The 24902-nt window shown below is 51.9% G+C and overlaps 1 protein-coding gene across 2 annotated transcripts; it reads left to right on the top strand.

Annotated features, from left to right (window-relative positions):
• Positions 1–1604: 1604 nt before the first annotated feature.
• On the top strand, positions 1605–18378 carry Cimip4 (ciliary microtubule inner protein 4). 2 transcript variants are annotated; one of them, XM_063238470.1, is made up of 7 exons: positions 1605–1715; positions 1787–1883; positions 5102–5159; positions 7516–7898; positions 9218–9362; positions 17910–18020; positions 18214–18378. In XM_063238470.1, the coding sequence occupies exons 3-7, from the start codon at positions 5138–5140 to the stop codon at positions 18309–18311; spliced, it is 759 nt and encodes a 252-aa protein (XP_063094540.1). In that variant the 5' UTR covers positions 1605–1715; positions 1787–1883; positions 5102–5137; the 3' UTR covers positions 18312–18378. The 2 variants fall into 2 exon arrangements, with proteins under 2 accessions (XP_063094540.1, XP_063094541.1); XM_063238471.1 differs by lacking the exons at positions 1605–1715; positions 1787–1883 and adding an exon at positions 2185–2296.
• The last annotated feature ends 6524 nt before the right edge of the window (positions 18379–24902 follow it).

Below are 24902 nucleotides of genomic sequence, written 5' to 3'. Positions count from 1 at the left end.
CACGCTTAGGAAGCACCTGCCAGGAGACAGGTGCAGGACCAGGTGCCAGGGACTGGGCAGGGGACCACACAGTCCTGCCCCCTTCTCACAGCCATAAGAGGCGTGTGCTGAGCGTGGCAGGAGGTGACGCAGAGCAGCACTGGGAAAGGGAAGGCACCAGGGTGTGAGGAAGGGCTAGGATGTTTCCAGAAGCATGCAACGTCCTGGCGGAGGTGGAGCAGAAAGCCCCGCAGGTGTCTGCGGAAAGGAGGCTGCGGCAGAGGGACCAGCTGTGCCTCGGCCCAGAGGCCAGTGCGCTTGGTGTCCAAGAAATGACTGAGGCAGCACAGCTGGGGCCCAGGGAGCACTGGTGGACAGGAAGGAGCCAGGGTCAGAGGAGAGAACGGGGACGGGTGGGGTCTCGTGGCTTTGGTAGACTCAGTGCATGTTGGGGGCCCATACTGCAAGGAATCGAAGTTGGCTTCTGGGTGACCAGCAGGATACGGAGACCCTCAGTCCAACAGACCGTGAGGACTGTGACCTGCCAGTGACCACGTGAGTTTGGAGGCATATTTGTCCCCTGGGGAGCCTCAGATGAGACTGCAGCCCGGCCAATACCTTGACTGTGACCTTCTAAAACCCTAAAGCAGAGAATGCAGCAGCTGTGCGCAAACCCCTGCCCCCCAGAAGCCGGGGTCACCATGACGGTTAACTGGCAGGCTTGTGGGAGGATCACTGGACAGTGACACATAATTCATTCAGGGGACAAAAGGAAAAAGGAGACGGGTGATGAGGGGACCAGGACCAGGCCTGGGGGAGAGGTGGATGGAAGAATTGAAGCCTGGCGACCGTGGGGGGTTTGTGGGCGGGTGCCTCGTGCCATGAGCTTGGCGGTGTTTGTGACATCTCTCTGGGCCAGGGACAGTGCTGGGCAGTTCACAGACATGACACCGCTCACCTGTTCCCATTCTCACCCCTGCCCCTGTCATGCTGAGGGATGTGGAGCCAGCCAGCATGAGTGCCAATGCCCGGTGCTTCCTCTCCCAGTCTGCAGAAAAGGAATCAGTGTACTGCGTTCCCTCCACCTGCAGCCCTGTGATTCAGGGGCTGGGAGGACACTTGCTGGCCCGTCCTACTTTCATTTCACTGTGCTGGTCTCTGATCCCTGTGCATCAGCCCTGATAGTGAGGGTCTCACTCCTCCGCTCTCCCCCTGACCTATAGATCTGCTCTTAAACACATCCACATCTTTGAGAGTCTAGTCTGTTCTAAACTGCTGAGCTCCTATGCATCCTCCAAGATCCTGCCCAAATGGCCCATTTATGAACAGTGCTCTTTTTCCCTAGACAGTCTTTATAATCCCTCAAATTTCCTTTGCGTGTGGTGGCATCTGAGCCCTCTATGTCTGGAATACAACCTGGCACTTAGTGGACCTCAGTGGATATTTTTGAGTGGGTGAGAGAGTAAATGACAGGGGAAGACACCCTCAGTTCCCCGAGTCTTCCCTTTGTCCTGGGCCATCTCCCCTCAGGATGAGTCCACCAGCCCTTTGAGGTAACAGAGCCCTGTGAATAGTGGTTACCATGGCAACTCCAATCAACAGCAGGGGAAGGGTGCTCCCTAGCAACCACCCATTGCTGCCTCCAGTCATTGGGCAGCTCCAGATTGTGCTCCTGGACTTCAGCACCTCCTGAAGAGGTTCCCGCGCTTTCTGTCGTTATGAAAGTCATAGAGAAGGTGAGGCAGGGTCCTGGAGGTGATGAGGACCCCCCAGGACCTGGGACCTCACCCGCTTTCTCCCCACTCAGGGTGGCTTGTGAGAGACACGTGCTGGGCTGCAGCTGGACCCACCACCCCGCCTTGACAGAGGTCTTTTGAGATCTTTCTCCCAAGTCAGAAACGACAGTGAGTCCACCCTTCCGACAGACTGGCTTTGGGACAGAGAGGGAGCTCTGTGGTCAAGGGGTGGCCAGGGGCAGGGATGAGCCCGGAGAAAGCCAACTTGGACTTAGCTAACCTGCGGGTGTTTGGCTTTTAGTGGCCCCTGTGCCAACCCCACCCCCCTATTTGATTCCCGTTTTTGGGTTTTCAGACAGGCTCTCACTCTGCAGTTTTCGGGCCGGCAGGCAGCCCAGGCTGACCTCCAGCTCCTCCTGCCTAGGTCCGCGCCCACCACTCACCCCTACTTTTCTGACCCGCACTTTCACCATCGCAGTTACTCTGCACACCTCACCAGGTCCGCAGGGAGCCTTGCTTGTCCCTCTGCCAGCTGAGGGAGCGCCTGACCTGGGCATTGTATTGGTCACGCCCTCGGCTAGGTAAGAAGTCACGCTGGAAGGCCACCGCTTAAAATGGCATCACTCATCGTTTCCTGATCCCGAGGGTCTGGGACGATTCTGGGACTCCCCTCAGGATCCCTCCTGGGCTGCAGTCCTGGGGATGCCTGGGGTTTCCAGCTCATGGGCCAACAGGAAAAAAATCCCCTTCCGGGGTAGCTCACACAGCAGGACTCGGCTGCTCACATGCTGGTGGCCACGGCCCCCTTCCCTTTTTGTCACGTGGGCTTCTCTGCAGGGACCCCGGGTCCCATTGGAGTGCAGAGCAAGCAGCATCTCGAGACAGTGTGCGGAGACAGCAGTCTCTCTCATGTAGTTTGGTGGTGACTTTGCTTAACTGGGCCTGTGCTGCTGGTGAGAAGCAAATCTCCAGGTCAGCGCACACCCAGGGGAAGGAATTACACTGTGACACCGGGGACATTAGGGACGGTCAGTGCCCGCCACTGTGCATCCTCTGGCCCCCAGTATTCTACATCCTCCCATGTGCAATGCATACCCATACACTCTTGGGATCTCTGAGGTTCCATCTGATGACGGTGCTCATTACGCTTGAGAATCCAAGAGATAAATGCTCAGGGGAGCTTAGGGGCCCCGTGCTGCCCGCAGGAGACCTTCCTGTCCTGAGCTGGTGGCTTGGGTGTCTTCCCCCAGCCACACTCAGGGGCCATGTGAGGCGTGGCTTTCAACAGTGATGAAGGAAGAGACCTGAAGGGTCTCCCATATCCGCAGCTTTTGAACTCCAGCCCGGCAGATGCCAGGTCTCTGTCACTGTCAGCTCTGCCCTGGGGGATTTTGCATCTATGCTGAGTGTCTTTTCTTTATATCTGATTTTGTCCCATGTCTGTTTCTCATGCTGCTGGCAGTACTTTTGCTAATACAGTTTCCTCAAAAGCTGTGATGCATGGCATTCACCCCGCTGGATGGAAGCCATGCCCCTCTGTATTGGGGTGCCCTTACATTGTCAGAGGCCCCCAGATTCCCCTGGGATGGATGTGAGGTGCAGCCTTAGTCTCCTTCAAGGACCTGTGTGTGGCTGTAAACCCCCGTCCTTTGCTCTTTCTAAGGGTTAAAGGTTGTCCTGTTACCTAACTCGAGGTGGGAAGCTCATGAGCCCAAAAAAACAAAACCCAGGGCACAAGTGTCGTGGTCAAAGAAAGCAGGCTTCCCTGAGGTGCAAGCATCCTGGAAGGAGCTCACATTTGCACGGCTCATGTTCCACTCTCCCAGTCTCTGGAGAGGTGGAGATATTTGACACGAGGACCTGCCAGGGGCTTCCTTCGGAAATCAGCCTTTCCCAGGAGCTGGAGTCCGGCCGGGAGGGTGGCGAGCTCTTATCTCCGGGGTGGACATTCCTGTTTGGCATCAGGTTTGTGGTCAACAGCTGCTTCCTGGAGTCCATGCAAGAAAAACAAGCAGGGTCACAGGAGTGCAGAGTGGAGGCCGTAGTCAGAGATGGGACAGAGGACAGGCAGGAAACCAGGGGAGCCACCGAGGACGGCAGCCTGCCACACTCATGTCCTGGGGGTGGCCTGACAAGATCCACACAGATGACAGGAAAGCTGTGTTTGCACATCAAGGACCAACACATGGAGGGTCCAGTTCCAGGGTCACACAGAGGCGGGATTCACCAGATCTTCAGGACACGGGCCTGAGTCCCTCGTGTGTAGCTGGCCCGAGGCCACTACCCTCAGCTCCACGTGGTCCCCTTGTAGTGCAGCTGCCCCTCAGGCTGAGCGACCAAGGGGAGCCAAGGCCAGTGCCACTAATCTCATCCCAGAGGGGTGCTCCATCACTTTCACTATAGTAAGCCACTGGGTCCAGCCACGTTCAAGGGCCTGCACAGGCGAGAGCAGCACGGAGCAGGCTCTCTGGGCAACGCATCAGAATCTGCATGACCCCTGGATTATTAATAATAAAGAGTTATTTTTGGTGCTGGAAATTGAGCTGAGGGCTTCTCGAATACTAAGCAATGCTCTGTCTCCAGCTCCAAATAATTATAATGCCAAAATTAATAGATTTGTTTTGCTGGGAAAGTTTTTAAGGGAATAAAATTGACCTGGTTTTTACCTGCTATCAACTTACTGGCAATTCTCAAAGATCCCTTCCAGTGTTCTCCTATTACAAAGACTGCTAGCTGGAAGGGACTGGTTTTATTTTGTTCATACTCTGACATGGGGGAAAAATCAGGAGAAAAGCCAGGCACGGCGGCTCCTGCTCCCAGCACCTGGGAGGCTGAGCTGTGCGAATTGCTTGGAATTCAAGGTTACATTAGCTTGTAGTGATTGCAAGGCCAGCCTTAAATGCAGAGTGAGACCTAGTCTCAAAAGATCAAAGCAAAACCCATAACACCAATCAACCAACCGAACAAATAAAAATCCCGTATGTTATAAAGTAAGGGAACACAAAGATTCTCCTAGGAAAAAGGAACTCAAATTTGAAATCTGCAGAGGGGCTCCCCAGGTCCTGCTCTGAGGCTCCCTTCCCAGCCCCGGGATGAGTAGCCGCAGTGGACAGCAGCCTATTTTCAGGAAGGCCAAGGTTATCGGGGAGGAGGGCGAGCTGCCCCTGGCCCTGGTGCAGGCTGTGGAGACCATAACCATTTAGAGAAGGGCAGCCCGGGGGGCCTGGTGATGGGTGGAGGGTTCCAGCCATGGCTGAGGGCACAGCAGTGGAGAACGGGCAGGGGCAGGGCGGTGGACCTCTGTGGCCTCCCTGTGGGCTGGGCTTGTCCTGGTCCAGGAGGGCCTGTCATCTGAGAGGGGACAGAAGTGCATCCTTTGTCTACAGGACTGAGCTTGGCATCACCTGTCTCAGCAAGAGGCAATGGAGCCGGGCCATCGAGAAGGTAGGCCAGGGCGGCTGGGATACAGCCGGGAAAGGGGACAGGACCTGAGGACGGGGACGTATCCCCGTATCCTGTCACCCTGAGGAAAAGATCCCCTCCCATTCTTCCAGGCCTGGGGGCTCAGACCCCACACAGTCCCCGGGGCTCAGGTGCTTCCTGTCACCAAGAAGGAGTCACTCCTCATGTTCCCAGCAGGGCAGCCCCAAGGGACAGCAGAGTGTGCACCCTGGTTGCAGGGTTTGGGGTGGCCGCAGGGCCCACGGCCCATCGTGGGAGGCACAAGGTGCTGGCCCAGACTGGCGGAGGGAAGGAGCTGGCTCTGGTGGACGCTGGCAGACACGGCTGGGGTGGGCTGGCTTGGGGAAGGGTCCCTGGTGGGTGAAGGTGTCAGAGCTGCAGGTCCGGTGGGGGCACGGCAGTCCACTGAGGCAGGGACCACTCCTTCTGGAAACTTCTTCCACTGCCTGGAGCAACCCTGGGACTTTATCTTTAGATTTCTGGCTTTCAGCAGATCTGAGACAGCTGCTCTGGGAGGGGCCCAGTGATCTGTATCATCCTCACTAGGAGGAGGGAGGATGATGTTCCTTCCTTCCTTCCTTCCTTCCTTCCTTCCTTCCTTCCTTCCTTCTTTCCCTGTTCCCTGCCTGCGTGTATTCATTCAACAAGCATTGTGCTCCCAGAGGACAGGGATTGTACCCAGCCCCTGGCTTGAAGTAGGTGTTTACTCAGGGGTGAACTGGTGACCATCTTGGCTCTCTGAGCGGAGGATGCAGGACACACTGGGGTCGCTGAAATGCTCCTAACTTCAAATGGTGGCAGTGGACGAGCAGGGGTCCCAGGATCGTGTGGCCATAGAGCAGTCACTGGGAGCTCAGGCCAGGCCCTGCCCCAGCGGCGCTGAGCCCTGAATCTGTGGAGGGGCATCGAGGGGAACCCACCCTGCGATGGGCTTCAGTTTCCCCAGGAGCAGGCCAAGGGCAGAGGGAGGCCAGGCAGGTGCTGAGCATGCTCGCTCTCTGCCGTCGGCCTGCTCCCCTTTGAGAAGGGGGCCCTGGACCTCCTGCTGGCCTCTGGATCCCCACAGACCCCTTCTGCAGAGCCCAGCGGGAGAGACAGAATCCACTTGGCCTTGGAAAGGTTTTCCCTCCGCCTTTTGTAGGTGACAGGGGACAAAGGACAAAGGCTGAGCAGGAGAGCACAGAGCCTCCCCTGTGCCCAGCACCCTGCAGTGACCTCTGGTCAGTGCCTCTCGGTGACAGCACAGCGGGGGCCTGGATCTGTGCTCACAGCTGCCTTTTTTTTTTTTTTGAAAAATTAAACTGGACCAAGCAGCAGGTCCAGAAACCAGAGCCAGGAACAGCAGTGATGCTGGACTGGGAAGGGAAGTTCAGCTTCCATCGCTACGGGACGGAGGCCCCAGGCTCTGGCTCAGTTTTTTAACAGCAACACATGGGCTCTGACCTCATTTGCAGACAGAAGTGAAGCAAAATGAGGCATCTTTTAAGAGCAGGATCAGAGGACCCTTCAGGAGTGGTTGGGAGGGATGCTCACCCAACAGTTTACAACTGTGACCCTGGACGAAGGTGGCCGCAGGCTGAGTGGCCTCTGTTTTTTGCACAGAGATAGAATGTGCAAGCTGCTTAGTGTTATGTCACACATCTGTCCTGGCCAGGTGGAGCACACTTGTAATTCTAGCACTTTGTGAGCCTGAGATAAGAGGATTGTGAGTTTAACTTGAACCTGGACGCTTTAGCAAGATCCTGTTTCAAAAAATAGAGCTGAGGACGGTGGTGCGTGCCTGTGATCCCAGCACTCAGGAGGCTGAGGCAGGAGGATCACTATGAGTTCAAGCCTACATAAATGAGTTCAGTGTCAGTGTGGCATACACAGTGAGACCCTGTGTCAATACATACATACATACATGATACATACATGCATACATAAGGCTGAGGATGCCACTCAGTGTGAAGGCTCTGGGTTCGATTTCCAAGACCCCAACACCAAACAAAAAACACGCCCTAAGTCATTGTGCAGTGGCTGTAAGATGTACCATTTCTGGGGTGTCTCGAAGAGAAGACACTGCTGTTGGACCACAAGACTGGGCCTTAAGGCTGGCAGGCTGGGGCTGTGGCGCTGAGTGTCAGAAGCAGAGTGAGCAGCCCGGCTGTTGACCTCACTTCCCTGTCTGTCTCCTGTCTCACTGTGTGTCCTCCTGGTGCTGGCTCCCTGTCTGTCTGTCCCTGTCTGTCATTCCCCGCTCTACCCGCCTTGCTGCGCCCTCCCTGGCTCCACCTCCTGCATCTCTCTGAGAGTCTCCCCCTCTCCCTCCTTCTGTGCCTCTCTCTCCCGTGTCCAGGAGCAACCCCTTTGACCAGGAGCCCCCGGAGGAGCAGCAGGGACACAGACACCTCCAAGTTCAAACACAAGACCCTGGCCTCCTCCAGCTCCGGAGGCAGCTCTGGAGGACAGGGTTACCGAGAGGAAGCCCGGCCTCCGCCCCCAAGCCCTGCCAGCAGGGATTCTCTAGGGCCTGGGGCTCTGAAGAAGAGGGGCTCCAGGGCCTCCTTGAGGGAGAGTCGCACTTCCCTCCACGAGGGGCCTCCGCAGGACAAAAGCCCCAACGAGAGGACCCAGGAGCTGAGAGGTTTGCCTCCCAGCCAGAAGGACAGCATCATTCCTGACAACATTCGCCACAAATTTGGGAGCAAAGTGGTAGACCAGCTGGTCTCCGAGGAGCAGGTGTCTGTGCAGGGGCCCGGAGGCTAAGGGTGGTGGAGGGGCCCTTGTGAGATGTGAGGCTACAGAAGAGATTTGGATCAGTCCCTGTGATAACAGCATCAGGATGCGGTACTCAGTGACACCCCCTGTGCGCCAGGGACCCTGCGTTGCTTAAATCCCTGCCCTGTAACCACACACTCCATCTTTCCAGCAGCCCTATGAGGAAAGTCGTATTATTATCCCTGTTTTACGTGGATAAAGAACAAAAGGCTAACATGGTTTAAGCTAACCAAGTTCATTCAGTGGTGTGGGACAAGAATCCAAACAGGGTGGGAAGTTTGGTGCTTTCACCAAGATCGCTTTGCAGTACAAACCTTTTGTTTGAATTGGATGCTTTCGATTTGAATGTATTTCCCAAGATAGGCGACACTCCATGGACAGATAACATTTGTTGGGAATCAGAAGACGTAAGTTTGAATCCTGGTTCTGACCCTGAATTCTGGGTGACTTTGGATAAGTTACTCTCTCTCCTGGATGTCAGTATCTACATCTATAAAATGAAGCAGAGAGATTAGACAGATTCATGGCACACAGACTACAACTGGCCCATCTTGCTTGTGTGGCAGACATAACTAATTGATAATGACATTCTTTCCCACATGATGTACCATTTCTGGCAGCCAGTTCTAGTCAATTGAAACTGGAGATAAAATTCAGCTTCCATTTCTGATCAAATGCAAAGCATCTTTCTTGTTCTGGCGTTCTGAGACATATCTGAGCCAGCATTTCAATCCTCATAGCAACTACATGGTACTGTTAGCCAGACAGGAGTTAGCATTTTGTAAAACATGGTAAAACCAAGGCCCGAAGCCAGGAGCTGTTATACAGCAGAACTGGAGCTCAAACCCAGATTTCCTGCTTCCTAGGCCTGAGCTTGACTTCTCGGGCCTTGTTTTTCCTATCACTACAAGGAAGGATTTGGCTTTGGTGAATGCTAAGAACTTTGATTCGTGTGAGGCTGTGGTTGTGGGGAGCAAACCAGGGCTCTTGCTCCCCCATGACTGATGGGGCAGGTGAGCCTGGCCTCTGCTGCAGGACCAGTTTCCTAGGTTATAAAGTGGTGGGAATAGTGTCACGCTGTGAAGGCCGTCCTGTGCAGCGGGGGCCTTTAGGATCATCGTCCACGCAGGAGGGAAGAGGCACAGGGCGGGGCACAGAGGGGCTGCAGCCGGTGGACGGGTGAAGGGTGGGGTGGGGTCAGAGAGAGAGGGGACTTAGGGGCCGCGGTGGGACTTACCCCACCTTTCCACCCTTTGCTACTTGTCCCCACTCTCCACCAGGCTCAAAGGGTCATCAGTGAAGTCTTGGAGGAAAAGAAAAAGAGAAGCTTGTGGTCCAGTGGAACCCGGAGTCCTGTGAAAATCTCCTCCATCTTTTCAGACTACTATGACCTGGGTTACAACATGAGGTCAAACTTATTTCAAGGTCAGACAGAGGGCAACAGCCGGGGTCTCCAGGGCACTGAGTGGTGGAGGGGGAGAGCCTTTGGGGTATCCATCCTCTAAGCAATCTGGGGCCCCAAGGCATAGTGCCAAGGACACCCACTTCGTGTCCCCAAGGGCATCCTCCATGCCCCCAAGGGCCGGTCCGGCATGGGTGCTGGTCATGCCCAAGCCCGGCCAGTCTGTCCTCGATGTGTGGATGACACAGCCAGGAGGTAGCTGCTTCTGGAAGCTTCTGGACACTTCTAGCTTCTTAATCTGCCAGTGGGGGGCCCAGCCTCTCTGGCCTGACATTGGAAATACTGGGTTTCTTGAGCTCAAAGCTCAGCTCAGTCCCTCCTTGGCTGGGTGTCCTTTACTTCTGAGCCTCAGCGGCCTTCCGAGGGCGCTGGGACACTGATAACACCTGATGACCCCTGGGATGTGGGCAGGAGTCTCTGAAGACATGGAGGCACTCGGCCTGTGGCACTAGAGAGCCCTCAGTAGCTGCCAGGCCATTATGTCCCTTACCTAGAGCTGGGGAAAAGGCAGGATGTCGGGAGGCCATGTTGTCTAGAAGTTTCCTTTGGGTCTGAGTGGCCTAACCTGGCTGGGGGCAGGTGGTGGCAGCAGCCAGAAGGTCCATTTTACAGGTGGATTTGAGGTCCACTACCTGAGACTTGTTAGTAACCTGAAGGGGGTCTGGGACTGAGATCTAAGGTCTCCTTCTGATCCGTGGTCTGTCCTCAGCACCAGACCCAGTCACCTCCCCACCGTGACACGACAGACCACCAGAAGGAGGGCTTTGCACAGTGCTCACACAGGGGCCAGCACACGGGGCGTCCCTTGGGCCCATGCTCCCATGTGGCCTTGCCATAGATGCTCAGTCTTCCGTGGGCCTGCTCCTCCCGAGCTGCAGGGCCTGGCCGACCTCCCTCGCCTGGCTGGGCTCCCGGTCACCCGAGGAACCAGACAGCCACTGGAAGCCTTTCTGAGTTTTTCTTTGAGTTTGGAGAAGATCAGTGCTGGGGGAGAGTGAGAACACAGCTCACATTGTCCCGTCCTGGGCCTCATGATCCCATCTCCCCCCACTTTCAGGGTGATCACCTACAGTTCTCACCTACAGTTCTTACAGGGCCTCCCAGCACCCGCCCCGTCACCCAGCCTTGCCAGGAAAACGGTGCCCAGAGTGCGCTGGCCGGCTCACACCTGCTCACAGGGTCTATTGTCCCATTTCCTAGACCTGATTGGCATTTAAATGCTATTCTAAGACTGCCGCAGTAGCAGTGTTTACACACCAGAAGCGGGCAAACACTGGGACAGGGCTTTGCCCGGGGGGAGTGGCACACAGCTGTCACCAGCCTGTCCACGTGAGTCCCTCTCAGGCTCCACCTGCCTGGCCTGGCCTGGGCACTGGCTATCAAGGCAGGCGTGGCCACATGGACCTGTGGGAGGGGAAGTCAGGGGAAGCAGGCAAGGTCTGAAGACCCCAGGGTGGCTTGTGAGAGACACGTGCTGGGCTGCAGCTGGACCCACCACCCAGCTGCGCTGGGTGCTGTGAGCAGAAAGAGCCTGCCAGGCTTGGGGAAAGGACCCTCCAGGTGCTGTGTTGGAACAGATATATGCAAAGGACCTGGGGCAGAATGGGAAGCCAGTGGAGAGCGGACTACGGAAATCCCGAAGTGATAGGCCAGGTGGCTTGGTGGTGTTGGTCAGTTTGTTATTACTGTAACAAATGCCCAGGAGGATCAGCTTATACAGACAAAAAGGTTATTCTGACTTGCGGTTGTGGGGGTTTCATTGCTTTGGGCCCGAGGGAGGCATCGCATCATGGTGGGGAGAGAGGCAAGAAGGCTGCTCACCTCACGACCTGGGAGTGACAGAGAGAGAGAAGCTGGGCTCCCTCAGTCCCCTTTGAGGGAATAGGACAGTGGTCTTAAACCGCCCACTCCCATTCGTCTGGGTATTAGACGCAGCTGGATATCGCGTTGGGCAACAGCTCCCACCCCATCACCAGGCGACCTCTTGGGTTTCTAGTCTCTCACACTTCCCTGTACGTTTTAGAATCTGTTCCTCCATGTCCCCGAAAACCCTGCTGCAATTAGATTGGATGCACATTAAATCTACGGCACAGTGTAGGGACGGTTATCAGCTTTGTGATGGTACATTTGACAATTGATAAATATGATATATAATTCCACTGATTTAATGCTTCTTTCAACGTCTGTCAGTAACAATCTACAATTTTTTTCTACAGATCAATTGTTAAATTTATTTTCTCTAAAGGTCATTTGTTAAATTTATTCAGGAAAATAAATACACTTGCCACTGATTATAAATGGTATCATTTTAAAAATTACATTTTCTGGGGCTGGGATCCCAGTGGTAGAAAGCATGCCTAGCGTGTACTCAATCCCATCACCAAATCTAAATTAAGTTAAATTATACTATTTTCTAATTTTGCTTCTGCTAGTATATTTATAAGCTATTATTTTTTAATTAACAATTTTAAATTATTATTTTTAAATTGCTTTGAAGCCAGAGAGCATGTGCTTCATTCTCATCTATTTTAATTTTCTTATTTTGAGACAAATTCTTCCAAGTTTCCCAGGCTGGGCTCAGATTCTCCATCCTCCTGCCTCAGCCTCTCAAGTAACTGAGATTGCATGTATGTGCCATTGCACGCTGCACGGTTTTCATTTTTGTATATTAGGTTTATATCCAGAAACCTTGCTCAGGTCGCCTCAGTTCTAAGCACGGGCGTGTGGCCCTTTTCTGCACACTAAGAGCGACCTTCACCTACAGCAAGGAAGAGATGCCGGCCACGGCTCTGAGCCCCTCCTCACAGTTTACACAAGAGCCTCGTGTGGGTGCCCTACCATTCCCATTCTTTTTTTTCAGATAGAAAAAAAAAAAAAATAGAGGCATAGACAAGTTAAATACTTTGCCAAAGGTCACACTGGTAGGAGCAGGCACAGGTGGAATTTGAACCTTGGCAGCCGAGTTCATGCTCTCAGCTGCCAGGTTCTCCTGCCTCTGCCTCGGCACCTGCCTTGTGCAGCTTGATGGTGCAGCTGAGCGGGAAGAGCAGGTGTCTTTCTACCTCCCCTGATTGTTACCATTGCATACAATCGTTCATTTGTCATAGCCCTGAATGCACTTTTTGGAAGAGGGCCATTCAGAACTGAACCCAGGGCCTTTGCACTAGCTGCATATGCATTTCAGCCCTTTTTATTTTAAGACAGGCTCTTGCAAAGTAATACACTGTTTTTACAGAGAAGTTTGAAAGATACATTTTATTGCATTGTGGAGCCTTCCCTTTATTTCTGAGTTTGTCTCTGAACTTTTTAAAAAAATATGAATGGATGTTGATTGATTCACTATTGTCCTGCAGCTTCTCAGGATTTTCCCTTTGATCTGTTAGTGCAGTAATAAATCATATTTATGAGCTGAGTTCCTAAAACTAAAGCAAACTTGTACTCCTGCATGTAAATCAGGGTAGATGTGCAGGACCTGTTTGAATTGTGAAAACTACCACCCCCACAGAAGTGTGCACAAAACCCACTGTGCCACCGACCGCATGGTCCTGGCCCACACTCCAGCCCCCCAGGGTGAGGGTGGTGGCAGGGGTGGTGGGGTCCCAGGGGGACCTTGGAGGCTCCTCCTGGACTTTTGGCCACATCTGCTTCCTTCCCAGATGTGACTTTTGACTTGATTTTGCCTGGTGATTAATGCCATACTTGTCCCTGTCAAAAAATATGTGCTTTATTATAAAATTGAGCACAGTAAAAAGAGGGCTCTCAGAAGCCTGCTAACAGTGTGCTTTGAGCGCCTGTGCGTGCCTGGCGTTGTAATTGGTGCAGAGGTAAAGAGAGGGTGTGGGAGGCGGACACAGGAATGGGAGCGCCCTAGGAGCCTAGATGGGCCCACAGTCTGTCGGGCAGATGAATAGTTATTACGGATAAGGGAGAGCAGTGAGTGTGTTCGGCAGGGGGCCCCAGGTCCTGTGGTTTCACTGCGCCAGGGTGAATTACAGAGAGGGGAGGAGGGAAGGGAAGAGAGCGGGAGGAAGCGAGCAAGCTCTGGATGAGTCCTGCACCAGGCCGGCCAAAGGCAGCCGGACAGGCCTGCTCACCAGCGTCACTGCAGTGTTTCTTTAGCGTGAGATCCCTGGGTGGGAACCCTGAAGTGAACGGTCCAGGGACCAGCTTGGGGAGCTCACGGGCCAGGTGGCTTGGGGCAAAGGCTTGGAGGCCAGCCCTGGGGTTCTGGGGGAGGGGAGGTCAGGCAGGGCCCTGGGCTGCCTCTTCACTGAGCCGGCAGGATGTGGCACAGAGCAGAGACCTTTGTTTATAAAACACTTGGCTGTTGGGTGGAGACCAGACAGAGCCCTGAGGTGAGAGTGGAAGCCTGAGACCTCCCAGGAGCCCAGGCGCTCCGGGGTGAGAGAAATGGCTGAGTTTGCACACCTGCAGGAGGCGGAGCAGATGCCTTTCTTGATGGTTTTGGGAGCTTGGAGGGGTGGTGGAGGGGTGTTGGGGGGAGAAGTCAAAGATGACCCCAGGGTGCGAGGGACAGAGCAGGCGGGGCAGGTGCGGAACTGGGTGGAGGCGTGTGTGCCACCCGGCACAGGGACAAGGAACCAACTTAGAGCCCCTGAGCTGCTGCTTGAATCCCAGCTCTGCCCAGGGCCGGTTCCTCTGCCTCTTTTACCTGTTTCCTCTTTTGTAAAACGTGGTTAATAACCAAAGTTGCCCTATCGGTATTATTTTAACAGAATTATGTAATAATGTATAGTGGCTAGATCTCGGCACTAAGAGAGCAAACACAGGAAATTCCGAGTGGCAGTGTGGGGAAGGAACCATTGGAGCGGGGATCCAGAGGCCACGGGACACTCTAGTCCTGGGCCTGCGTGGGGCTGTTCAGTCCTGTCCCTTGCTATGCTGCAACGCCCAGGTTCCGGGGCTGGCTGCGGAGGCTGCGGCCCTGGGGTTCACAGGGGTTTCGTGTGAGGTTGGTTTCACTGTGAAGATGGGCATTTCCTCCGGTTGTGTGGAGCTCTGTCTGTGGGTCCCTATGTGCATGCATGAGTTTTTTGTCCTGCCGTCAAGGGCCCAGGCTCCCTGCTGTTTTGATGGCCTGGTGCTCCCCAGTACCTCCCCACTGCGGCCCATTGGGCTCTAGAAGCTCTGGGGGTGCGGTTAACCTGGCCTCGGGTTGATCTGTTTTTCACTGCCCACTCCGGCCTGCAGACCCTGGGTGCCCACCGCGTGTGTGTAGAGGGATCGCTGGCCACGTGCGTGTGCTCTGCAACTCAGGCCACAGCCTGCTGCCCTTACGCCCTCCAGCCTGCAGTGCTATCTACCAGATCCCCAAGGGACCCGTGAAGCCCCTCTATTTAGATGCAACGTGACAGGGAAGTGGGTACCTCCATCCTGGGAAGGATGACTCAGAACTCTCAGAAAAAGAAACGCCTTTAGGATTATCCTAGCCGTTTCCCTCAAATCCAGCCATTTCCAGCCGAGTCGGGCTGAGTTCCCTGGCAGGTTTTGGCCACTTCTTCCCACATCCACCCAAGAGGCTGCTTCTCAGCTGCTTTGATGTCTGATCTCCATCAAAACAGAGGACTCTGGTCCCAACTTGTAACTTAATGTGTTGCATAAGCATTTCAAGCCATAAATACCGACCTCTAAAAATGGCTTTTTCTGGCTCGATAGCATCGTCCTCAGAGGACACAGCTGTCATGACTTTAGTCCTTTGAAGCTGGCGAGATTGCTCTGTGACCAGCTGGTGGGCAGTTTTGTGGATGACTCACGTGTGCCTGAAATGACTCCTCGGATGCTGGACTTGGTGTCAGTCAAATAGAACAGGCTTGTTAATTATGTCTCTATAGAGCTTGCTGCCACTCCTTGTTAAGATTCCTTCTGGATCTATTAATTACTAAAAGATGGCTTTCTTTCTATTTTTTAATTTCTTGGTGTGATTACTGGGAATCAAACTCAGGACCTCACGAGTGCAGGGCGGCAATGTGCCACTGAGCTTTACGCCAGCAAAGACGGATCTTGAAATCTGCTATCGCAGCAGATGTGTCTGTGTCTTTTATTTCTGATGATTTCGCCTCATCTATTTTGAGACTCTTTCTCAGTGCGGCAAACTGAGAATTATCTCGGCACCTTAATTAACTGAGCCGAGATTTATGTCTCCCGGTGTCTCTGCTCTGTGGTCTGTTTTATCTGCTATAAATACAGCGAGTCCAGACTGCTTGTGGTTAGTATTTACTGGGTCTGTCTTTTTCTAGCTTTCCGCATTTATCTTCTCTTCCTATCTTTTTTAAAGTATGCCTTAAATAATTTTTACCTGGAAAACGTCAGGCATACACTGATAATCTGTTGCTGGATCAGTAGGCTTAGTCCATTTAGGTTTATCTGAGTTACTGACATATTGGATATATTTCCATGATCTTGTGTTTTTTTCTATCTTTCTTTCGTCTCCTTTTTTTGGATTTGCTTGAGTTTTTTTTTATACATTTTTTTTTTTTTTTCAGAATTGAGGATGCAGCCTGGGGCTTTTGTATGCTAATAAGCACGGACTTTTCCATTGTAGCAACCCAGCTCAGCTCAATCTGTGTGCTTTTTTATTTTCCTCTTTCTTCTTTCTTCTTTCTTTCTTCCTTCCTTCCTTCCTTCCTTCCTTCCTTCCTTCCTTCCAGACAATGTCTTGATTTGTGATTCAGGCTGGCCTTGAACTCACTATGTAGCCCAGGCAGGCCTCAAACCCACAGGATCCTCCCGTCTCTGCCTGCTTAGTGCTGGGGTCATAGGTGTGCCCCGCTATGGCCAGGTTTTCCTGCTCGCTTCATGGCTACCTTGGGCATTTTAATGTGCAGAGTTAAATTCTCAAGTTAATCGTGGTATTCAAGTTTTCCTGCAGTTTGTGTTGGAGGTTTATCTTTCCTTTCTTCATCTCTCTCGTGCTTGTATGCTGTTATTTTATAAAGTTATCCACGCAAAGTAGTTTAAGTTTATCCCGGGGCCATAGGATCTGAGTCAGAGGCCTAGATCATCACGAACTGTGTGATTTGGGACAAGTGCCTTAACCTGTCTGTGCTTTAGTGATTTTATCAGGAAAAACTGGGAAGAAGTTAAAGGTTATCATCTTCACTATTTGGCCTCATAATTTACACACGGGCACTGCTGTCCTAATGAATACCTGGCTAGATTTGCTCCTTTGACCTTTCTGTGTCTGCCATTTCTCTCATGCCACAGTCTTTCTTCCCGGGACATTTCTTTTCTTCCTGAACTATGATGGTCATAAGGTCACTGTAGTGAGGTTTTGTTTTTGATCAGTTTTAGGCTCTTAAAAACACATTTTTGGGTCAATCCTAGGGGATGGTTGTAAGCCAGGCACGGTGGAGCACTCCTGTCATCCCAGCACTTGGGAGGCTGAGGCAGGAGAATCACCACGAGTTTGAGGCCAGCATGGACTACACAGTGAGACCCTGTCTAAAAAAATTGTATTATAGACAGATCTAGAATAATGATTATTTTCTATTAGTACACTGATATTCATCTACTTTTTAACTTTACTTTGATGGTTAACAAATCAATTATTATTTACTAGTGAACCGCCTTTTATCTCTCTCTGTCTTATTTTAAAGATACTGGGGGGGGGGCTGGGGATTTAGCTCAGTGGCATAAGCGCTTGCCTTGCAAGCAGGCAGTCATGAGTTCAATCCCTGGTACTGATAAAAACGAAAAAGACAAAAAAAAAAAAAAAAAAAGATATTGGGATTGAACTCAGGGCTTCTCTTGTGCTAGACTGATCTATATTCTCCAGCTCCTCTAACACTTTTCAAATTTTATTTCTGAGATAGCATCTTAAACTTGTTGTCTGGAACTCGCTTGCAATCCTCCTGCCTCAGCCTCCTGGGTAGCTAGGATTACAGGTGCATGCTCCAGTAAAGGCCTCTGTCTACTTCTAAGAGTTCCTTGTTTCTGCTGTTCTAAATTGCACCTGGGTGCATCTAGCCTAGGAGTTCCTGTCCTGTGATGTAGCTTGGTGACAGCGTGCTCAGGCATGAGGCCCTGAGTTCAACCCCAGCATCACGACCCTCGGCCCCTCCACTGTATCATTTAAATTCTTGATGTCCTTCAGAATTTGGTCCACTCTGCTGTGATTCTGATGATTCTTTGTCACAGTAACTTATTTCTTTTGTTTGTGCTTAAATCTGGGGCACTGAGATAAATTTTCTGAAGATACAAACACTGTCCCACCCAGATGCTCAGACAAATGCTTCATCGTTCAATTTTTGCCACATTGCAAGGAAATCTGATGATGAAGAAACTAAAACTCAGAGAGGTTGGAAACTTACCAGAGTCCACGCTGCCCATAAATATCTGATCTGGGATTTGAATCCAGACCTACTGTACCCTGAAACCCTCTTCAGCCCTTCTCTCCCTCCATAGAGGAAACTATAGCCTGTTACAATCCATCAAGCACCCCAACTCCACTGACTTGGGCCTCTGGGGGGTTTCTTCCTGGTGTCCCACAGGACCACCCCAAGAGACCAAGAGCCTCATGAAAGCTTCCTACACGGCAGAGGTGCTGGAGAAATCGGTGCGGGACTTGGAACATTGGCACGGGAGGAAGACAGATGACCTGGGTAGGTGTGGCTGTAGGTGATGGGAGGTGCATCTGCTCCTCCGAGGGCAGAGTGTGGTAGCTCTGAGGCCCAGACAGAAGCCAGAGCTGGAGGGGGAGCCCTGGTGGGCTTGGAGAGCTGCGGGTTACCTCTGGGGTCTAGGCCCTTCTGAGGCTGCTGGGTGACCTGTGCTGGTTCCTCTTCCACTCTGTAGGACGGTGGCACCAGAAAAATGCCATGAACATGAATTTGCAGAAAGCACTGGAGGAGAAACTTGCAGAAAAGAGCAAATCCAGGGCCTCAAAGTATTAGCTACGGCACAGAAGAGACACCCTCTGCTCAAAGAATGTGCTAACAATAAAGAGACAGAAAGCACAAATCAGAGTCCTGCTCCTCTGCTCCATGACTTGCTCCGTGCTGGAATGAGGACCAGGGAGGGGGTGCTGTTGGAGAGATCTTGGGGAGCAGACAAAGCCCTGAAGGACCAGATGATCCCTAGATTTCTCTACACTCCATTCTCTGTCATCAGAAAGAATGCACAGGGTCAGGCTAGTAAAAATACCGTTCTCCCTCTAGATCTTGGTGGAGGTGTCTCTGTACAGGGGACAGTGCTGGACCGTGCTCTGCCACACTGTCTCTAGAACACTCCAATTATTTCCAGATAGCCTTTTCCCCACCATGAGTCCTTGGACTTAGAGGGATTGGCTGCACACATGCCTTGTAGTCTGTGGGTGGATTTGATTGGTTCATGGCAATTCTCCCCACCTGTCCCCCACACAAGTGATTGGTTCGGCAATGGGCATGTGATGCAGTGTGGGCCAATGACATGTAGGGAAAAGTGTGTGGTGCCTTCTGGGAAATTCTTTTCTGTGCTGGGCTGCTGGGCCCTTGAAGAAGCCTTAGGACCAGAGGTACTAAGGAAAATGCTGCACAAGCCCACCAGCTGCACCATGAACTTGGCAGAAGCTGCCCACTTCTTGGCATCTTATACCATGAGCCTGGGCATCTCCTTGTTTGAGCAGTCAAAACATCTTTTGTTAATGATGATCCCTGGTAGCAGGGGAGGGACTTGGGGGCTGGAACCCCAGGGAAGAATCCACCAGAGAAGGGGTTCCAGGGCAACTGGGCTTACCAGTTGATACTGGAGTTTTTCACCTGGTGGGTTTCTAAGCCAGTGCTGCTCACTGACTTGGCCTCTGAAGACATTCTATCCATGAGCATTTTTTATTTGCTGTGTCCTCAACCTCATTGAAGACTAATGGCTTAAAGGTTTGCTTCCGATGGTGCAAACAGGAAGGGCTCAGCAGGTCTGGCTCATTCCTGCTCTCTGTGTCATCTGTGACGCGCGTGCTTGGTGCCTCAGCTGGGGTGGGTCCTACAGCTTGGGTAGATACCTTCCAGGTGGCGTGGGTAACACACTTGGGCTGTGTACCTTGCAGCCAGCATGGGTGCTGCAGGTTGGGCTCTCCGGGCAGTGTTATTCTCCCAGGGCTGGCTTGGGGATCTTCACGGTGTGGTGAGAGGGTTCTAAGAAGGGGCATTTCAAAGTGACAAGATTCAGCTTGTAAGGATTTTACCCAGCTTTACTTTTCAATTGTTAACGTCTCTGTGGGCAAAGAGCACTGTGGTTCAAACCCAGACTTTGTGAGAGGAGACCTCTGGAGGGCATTGCTAATGGGCAGAAGGGGCTCGATGGAGACTGCCTGAAGAGTCTACCATGGACAGCATCTTGCTTTGGAAAAATCAGAGCAAAGGAAAGAAACAAAAATCACTTCCCAGAGAAGAGAAGCCGTGTTCCCAAATTTTTCCCAAACACTCTCCTTCCATGACTTCAAGATGGGATCGGGCCTGGATGCAATGCAGGGAAGAAAGTATGACCAGGTATTTACTGAGTAAGTGTGTGACAGGTCAAGGTGTCGACTTCTTTCTGGGGTACCTACCTTCTGCAAGAAACTATTCTGGGTGCTGGGAGAGCAGAACTTTATATCTTTCTCAAGCAGATACTCTGTGCCCAGCACAAGACACATTTGAGTCACCCACGATTCGTGGCTCAAGCACGCTGTACACTGTTGGGACACAGAAATGAGCACGTACCAGATGCTTTACACACACAGCCGTATTTCATCTTGATGTCATCTTCAAAGCTGTTACTGTCCCCTTTATTAAGGGGAGGACAAGTTTGCACAAGCCAACTAAATTGCAGAGAACTGCACCAGTAAGAAGCTGGGATCCAAGCCCAGCAATCTGTGACAAAGTCCACTTTGCCAGGTGAATCTACTGAAATACATGCTGATGGTCAAGGGTTCAGCCTGTTTGCTGAGGCAGGGACAGCAGTATGAACTTGGTGCAGCCTTTGTCCCCGGGACTTTACCAGTGCAGAGAAGCAATTCGGAAAAAGGCGGCTGTGAAGTTCTCCCACCTGTGTGGCTCACAGGACACCCATCTGCCCAGGACGCTGGGACTGAGCGAATGAGACATGCACTGGTCCTCGGAGACTTCTGTCTCCTGGGGACAGAGCTGACTCAGAAGAAAAGGTTTATGCATGAAGTGGGAAGTGACATGGGGCCAACGGAGAACCGGAGGAGCACAGGTGTCACCAGGGATGTGCTAGAGCCCTGGTTAGATCACAGGCTGCATGGAGGAGGCACCTCCTGGAATCAATGCTGGACCTGAGCAGGTGCATTCAGGGCTGGGAAGGACACAGCATTCCAGACGGAGGGTGCAGCGTGAGCAAAACCCAGCAGCTCTGTGAGGAATGACCAAGAATTACGGTGTTTAAAAGTAAGTTATTCCTGTAAAAAAAAACAAAAAACAAAAAAACACCGCCATTAAATACTCAAAATACCCCCTTCCCTAAATTGCGTGATAATCCGTCATTCCTCTTTGAAGCAGCTCCTGAAGTCATCTTTGGTGTGTTTATGAGGGGCAATTCAAAACTAGGGTGCATGCGGCTGCTGAGGGCCATCGGAGGAAAAGCAGGCCCATGGAAACCCTACCGCGTGCCCTCGTCCTCCTCATTCGCCAGACCTGGCACCAGGCGACTTCTGGCTTTTCCTCGAAGTCAAAATGACTGTGAAAGGTCAACACTGATTTCAGACATCAAGGCAGCCATGACAGTGTACCTCGGTATCCTCTGAAGAGGGGGCTCCCAGACCTGCTCCGGAAAGTGGGGAGTGTGTTGAAAGTGACGAGGAGGATTTTGAGGGGGATTCGTGGCCATGTATCTTTTACTGTAATATTTTTAAACACTTGCTGTAGTTTTGATCATACCTAATATTTGGGGAGCTCAGACCCCCAGATTGGGAGGGAGTCAGGGAGACACAGTCTGGGCCCAGGTCGGGCAGGAATCTGTCAGTCATGAGAGATTCAGTCTTTCTTTCCCCAAGCTTACATCTGGCTGAACACAAAAAATTATTCCGGCTGGAGAAGCCACACATGTAAAACTGAAAATATGCTCAACATTCTCAGTAACCAGAAATGCGAATTAAAACACATAACTCATCAGGCAGGCAAAAATTAAAATGCAAATGTGGGTGAGAATTAAGGAAGTGAAGACTCTCACGCATTCTGTGAATTAACATGCAAAGAGCAACCAGGGAATATTTAGTGAAGTTGAAATCATGTACTATAACCAAGAATTTCCAGCTCTGCCCAGCCGCGGAGACTCACGCATGCGCAGAAGGAGCCCCATGCAGGAAGCTCCTCTGCAGAGTCGTCCATAATGTAAACCGGTGCACGTGTCTTTCAGCTGCACGGTGGACAATCCTGATAATCCGGGGCAAGGGGAAGCAAGGGGCCCCGTCTGTGGATATTATCACGGAGCTGTCTCACGCAGCACAGTGGGTGGGGATGCTGATGGGCAGAGTGGACCCCACAGCAGGAAATGTACTGATTATGTCACCTTCCAAGCACACATGCGCACATATGACTGGTTTGTTGTTTGCTGTATTTATAAGAATACAGAAAAAAAGAATGTGGGAGCCAGGTGTGGTGGTGCAGGTTTGTAAACCCAGCTACTCAAGGGGCTGAGGCAAGAGGATCACAAGTTCAAGATCAGCCTGGGAAATTCAGTGAGGCCCTGTCTCAAAATTAAAAGGGGCCAGGGACGTAGCTTAATGCAAAGGAGGTGGTGCCATCCCCGGTACCACACACACACACACACACACACACACACACACACACACCACACAAGTGTGGAAGGCAGCTTGGAACAATATTGCTGAAATCCATCTTCTAATTACATTTAGCTTGGCACTTACCAGAGGCAGCCTTGCAAGAGAGAGCTGCCAAGTAGCATTCTGACCAACGACTTAGCGGGAAAAATGACCCAGTGACAGTATGGGTGAACTGATTTAAAGACTTGTCGGGGAGTCACAGAGGATCATCGTCCCTCGCTGTAAGGGTCGCCTGGGAAAATGCTATGCCTCTGGGACTACTCAGCCAGGCATGGGGGTGGAATCAGTGTTGATTCTCTTCCTTTACCTGGGCCTCGTTTCCTGTAGATGTTTCCATGCTGAGAGATGTGGTGTGAAGAATTACCCTGTTGTCGAAAGAATTTGAGTTTAACACTATGTGGAATTCATTCATTCAGGACTTATCAGAACTTTAAATATCCTCCAGTTCATCTCGTCACCCCAAACTATTACGCCCGGTTTTCAGTTTCCTCCTGGGCCAGCACAGACAGAGCAAACTGTGGCAACGGCTGTGTTTATAGTAATTTTTTCAAGCTGCAGGTTCCGAAGTCTCTGGAAATGAGTTATGGTGAAGACTTACATAAAACAGACAAGCAGTTTGGCTTACGGGAAATCCAGGAAGGTCAACACTCTCTTAAGAACTAAGACAAAGACTTCTCTGGACAGCCAGTATTTATTGGGTTTCCAAAAAGGAGGGGGGATAGCTGAGGTAAAGGTGGCCAACTTCACTGGCTTGGGACGTGTAGACCAGAGACTTTTCCCCGCCATAAATTCTGCCAATTAAGAGAGCCATTCTTTTTCTAAGGTTGACATTTACAGCAGGAGCCAAGTGGCTGCAGCTGCAGTCTTAGCTTAAGCACAGGAATGAGAGCCAGGTGTCCTCAGCTGTGGCTTTCTCTTGCCCTCCAAGGTGTCACAGTGTCACAGAACAATACGCATCTCTGCTGTGGCCGCTGGTATGGAGTTACACTTCACTGCATGCCAGCCATCCCGCACTCTGAGCAAGTCACCTCGCCTGGGACAGACTCGTGCATAGACACAGTCAGCCAATTGATTACCTTTAAGTCCTGCTCACAGCCGCTTGATAACAGCAGCCTGTACTGAGCACAGGGAAGGGTAGGCTGGGTTTGGGGGACGTCCTGATGCGATAGAGTGGATGTAGACTGTCTCCCAGGGCCATGTGTTAAAGGCTGCTCCTGGGGCGGCTTGAAGGGTTTTGTGGGACCCCAGTCTCTTCCTCTTGCTTCTTTGCTGCCTGGCCATGAGGTGGGCACTTTGTTTCCTTCTGCTGCAGGTCTCCCAGTGACATCTGAGCATCCACCAGAAGCTCACAGCACGGGTCACCTGGTCATGAACTGGAACTTCAAAAACTGTGACCCAAGATGAAACTTTTCTCTTTCCAAGTTACTTGCCTCAAGTATTTCCTTACAGCAATGCAAGGCTGATTAACACAGATGTAGCCAGGACGCCCTTAGTGGGAAATGAAACAGGCTCTGACCGCAGAGTCAATCCACTACCCATCAAAACTAGGAAAGAAATGCACCTGTCTTGAACATATACAGACTTTTCCCTTGTCGCTGTCCTTGAAACAATAAATGTAACAATGGGTTTTATGTGATGGCTATGCATTTGATAAAAGAACCACAAGCTTGGCACCTGCAGGGAAGGGAGGCTGGACCCATTTCCCGAGGATGGGAGGGCTCACTGTCACCAGAGAAGCTGCGCCCACACAGGACGAAGGGTTTGCACCGCAGGCATCAGGCGGAGGCAGAGCCCTGCCCTGAGGAGCTGTCCAATGCAATGGCGGAAGTTGGCCCTGGACTCTCCCGGTCCAGATAACTTTCCAGGGCTCCAGAGTTTCTGTGCACTTGCTCTGTGCTGAGAGCTATGGGGGGGGGGGACTGGGATGAGAGCTCTGAGGTTAGGAGGTGACCCTGGGGACACTCATGAGGTCCGTGGGGGAAGTGAAAGGGTCAGAACTGCGGGCGTGGCCTGGAGGCTGGGAATCAGCACCCGGGGAATGGGGATTGGCAGGAGTTTAGAGCTCCTGGAAGCTGGCAGCCTTGCCCCACATCCTGGCCCTGTGTGATCAGTGTCTCTGGAGCTGGGGTCCCGTGTAGCCTCCACAGGGTAGAACATTCTGGGCCTCCTGGGGGAGGGTGCTGGTGAGTGGGGCCCTGGGGAGGTCAGAAGGGAAGCACCCAGCAGCGGCAGCCCATGCCCTCCACCTGGTCCCCACAGTGTACCTGCTCCGGCCACATCTAAGCCTCCAGCTCTGCCCCTGGGGAACCGATTCCTATTGATTTAAGATTTTTCTTCCTACTTCTGTTAAGCAACTGTTATAGACACCCACTCTTTTGGACCAGGCTTCTGCACTGGGCCCCTGACCCAACCAGATTAAAATAAAATGGAGTTCCTTAGGCTAAAGTTTCAGTCACCAAATGGAGACTAAGCAGTTTATCTGACCTTTCAAGAAACCAGGCGAGGGGAGAGGTAACTATCACATTTCCCCAACAAGCCAGTTTCAGCTGGCTGAGGTTCCCTCTACCTTAAGCCTTTCACAAAGTAGCAAGGAAGCCGGTGTTAATCCATTATTTTCCTCTTGTTCTGTTTCCTGATCCTCACCTTACAGGAAAGGATCTTCAGAACGACCCCTTTTAGTTTAGTTTTGTTTCTGTGTTCTTCAGCTGTTCCATGTCTACAAAATCAA

The sequence above is a fragment of the Cavia porcellus genome, unplaced genomic scaffold (genome assembly GCF_034190915.1).
Source record: "Cavia porcellus strain 051 isolate PalLab524CR breed Dunkin Hartley unplaced genomic scaffold, mCavPor4.1 scaffold_27, whole genome shotgun sequence".
Lineage (NCBI taxonomy): Eukaryota > Metazoa > Chordata > Mammalia > Rodentia > Caviidae > Cavia > Cavia porcellus.
This window is presented reverse-complemented; position numbering and strand designations above follow the sequence as displayed.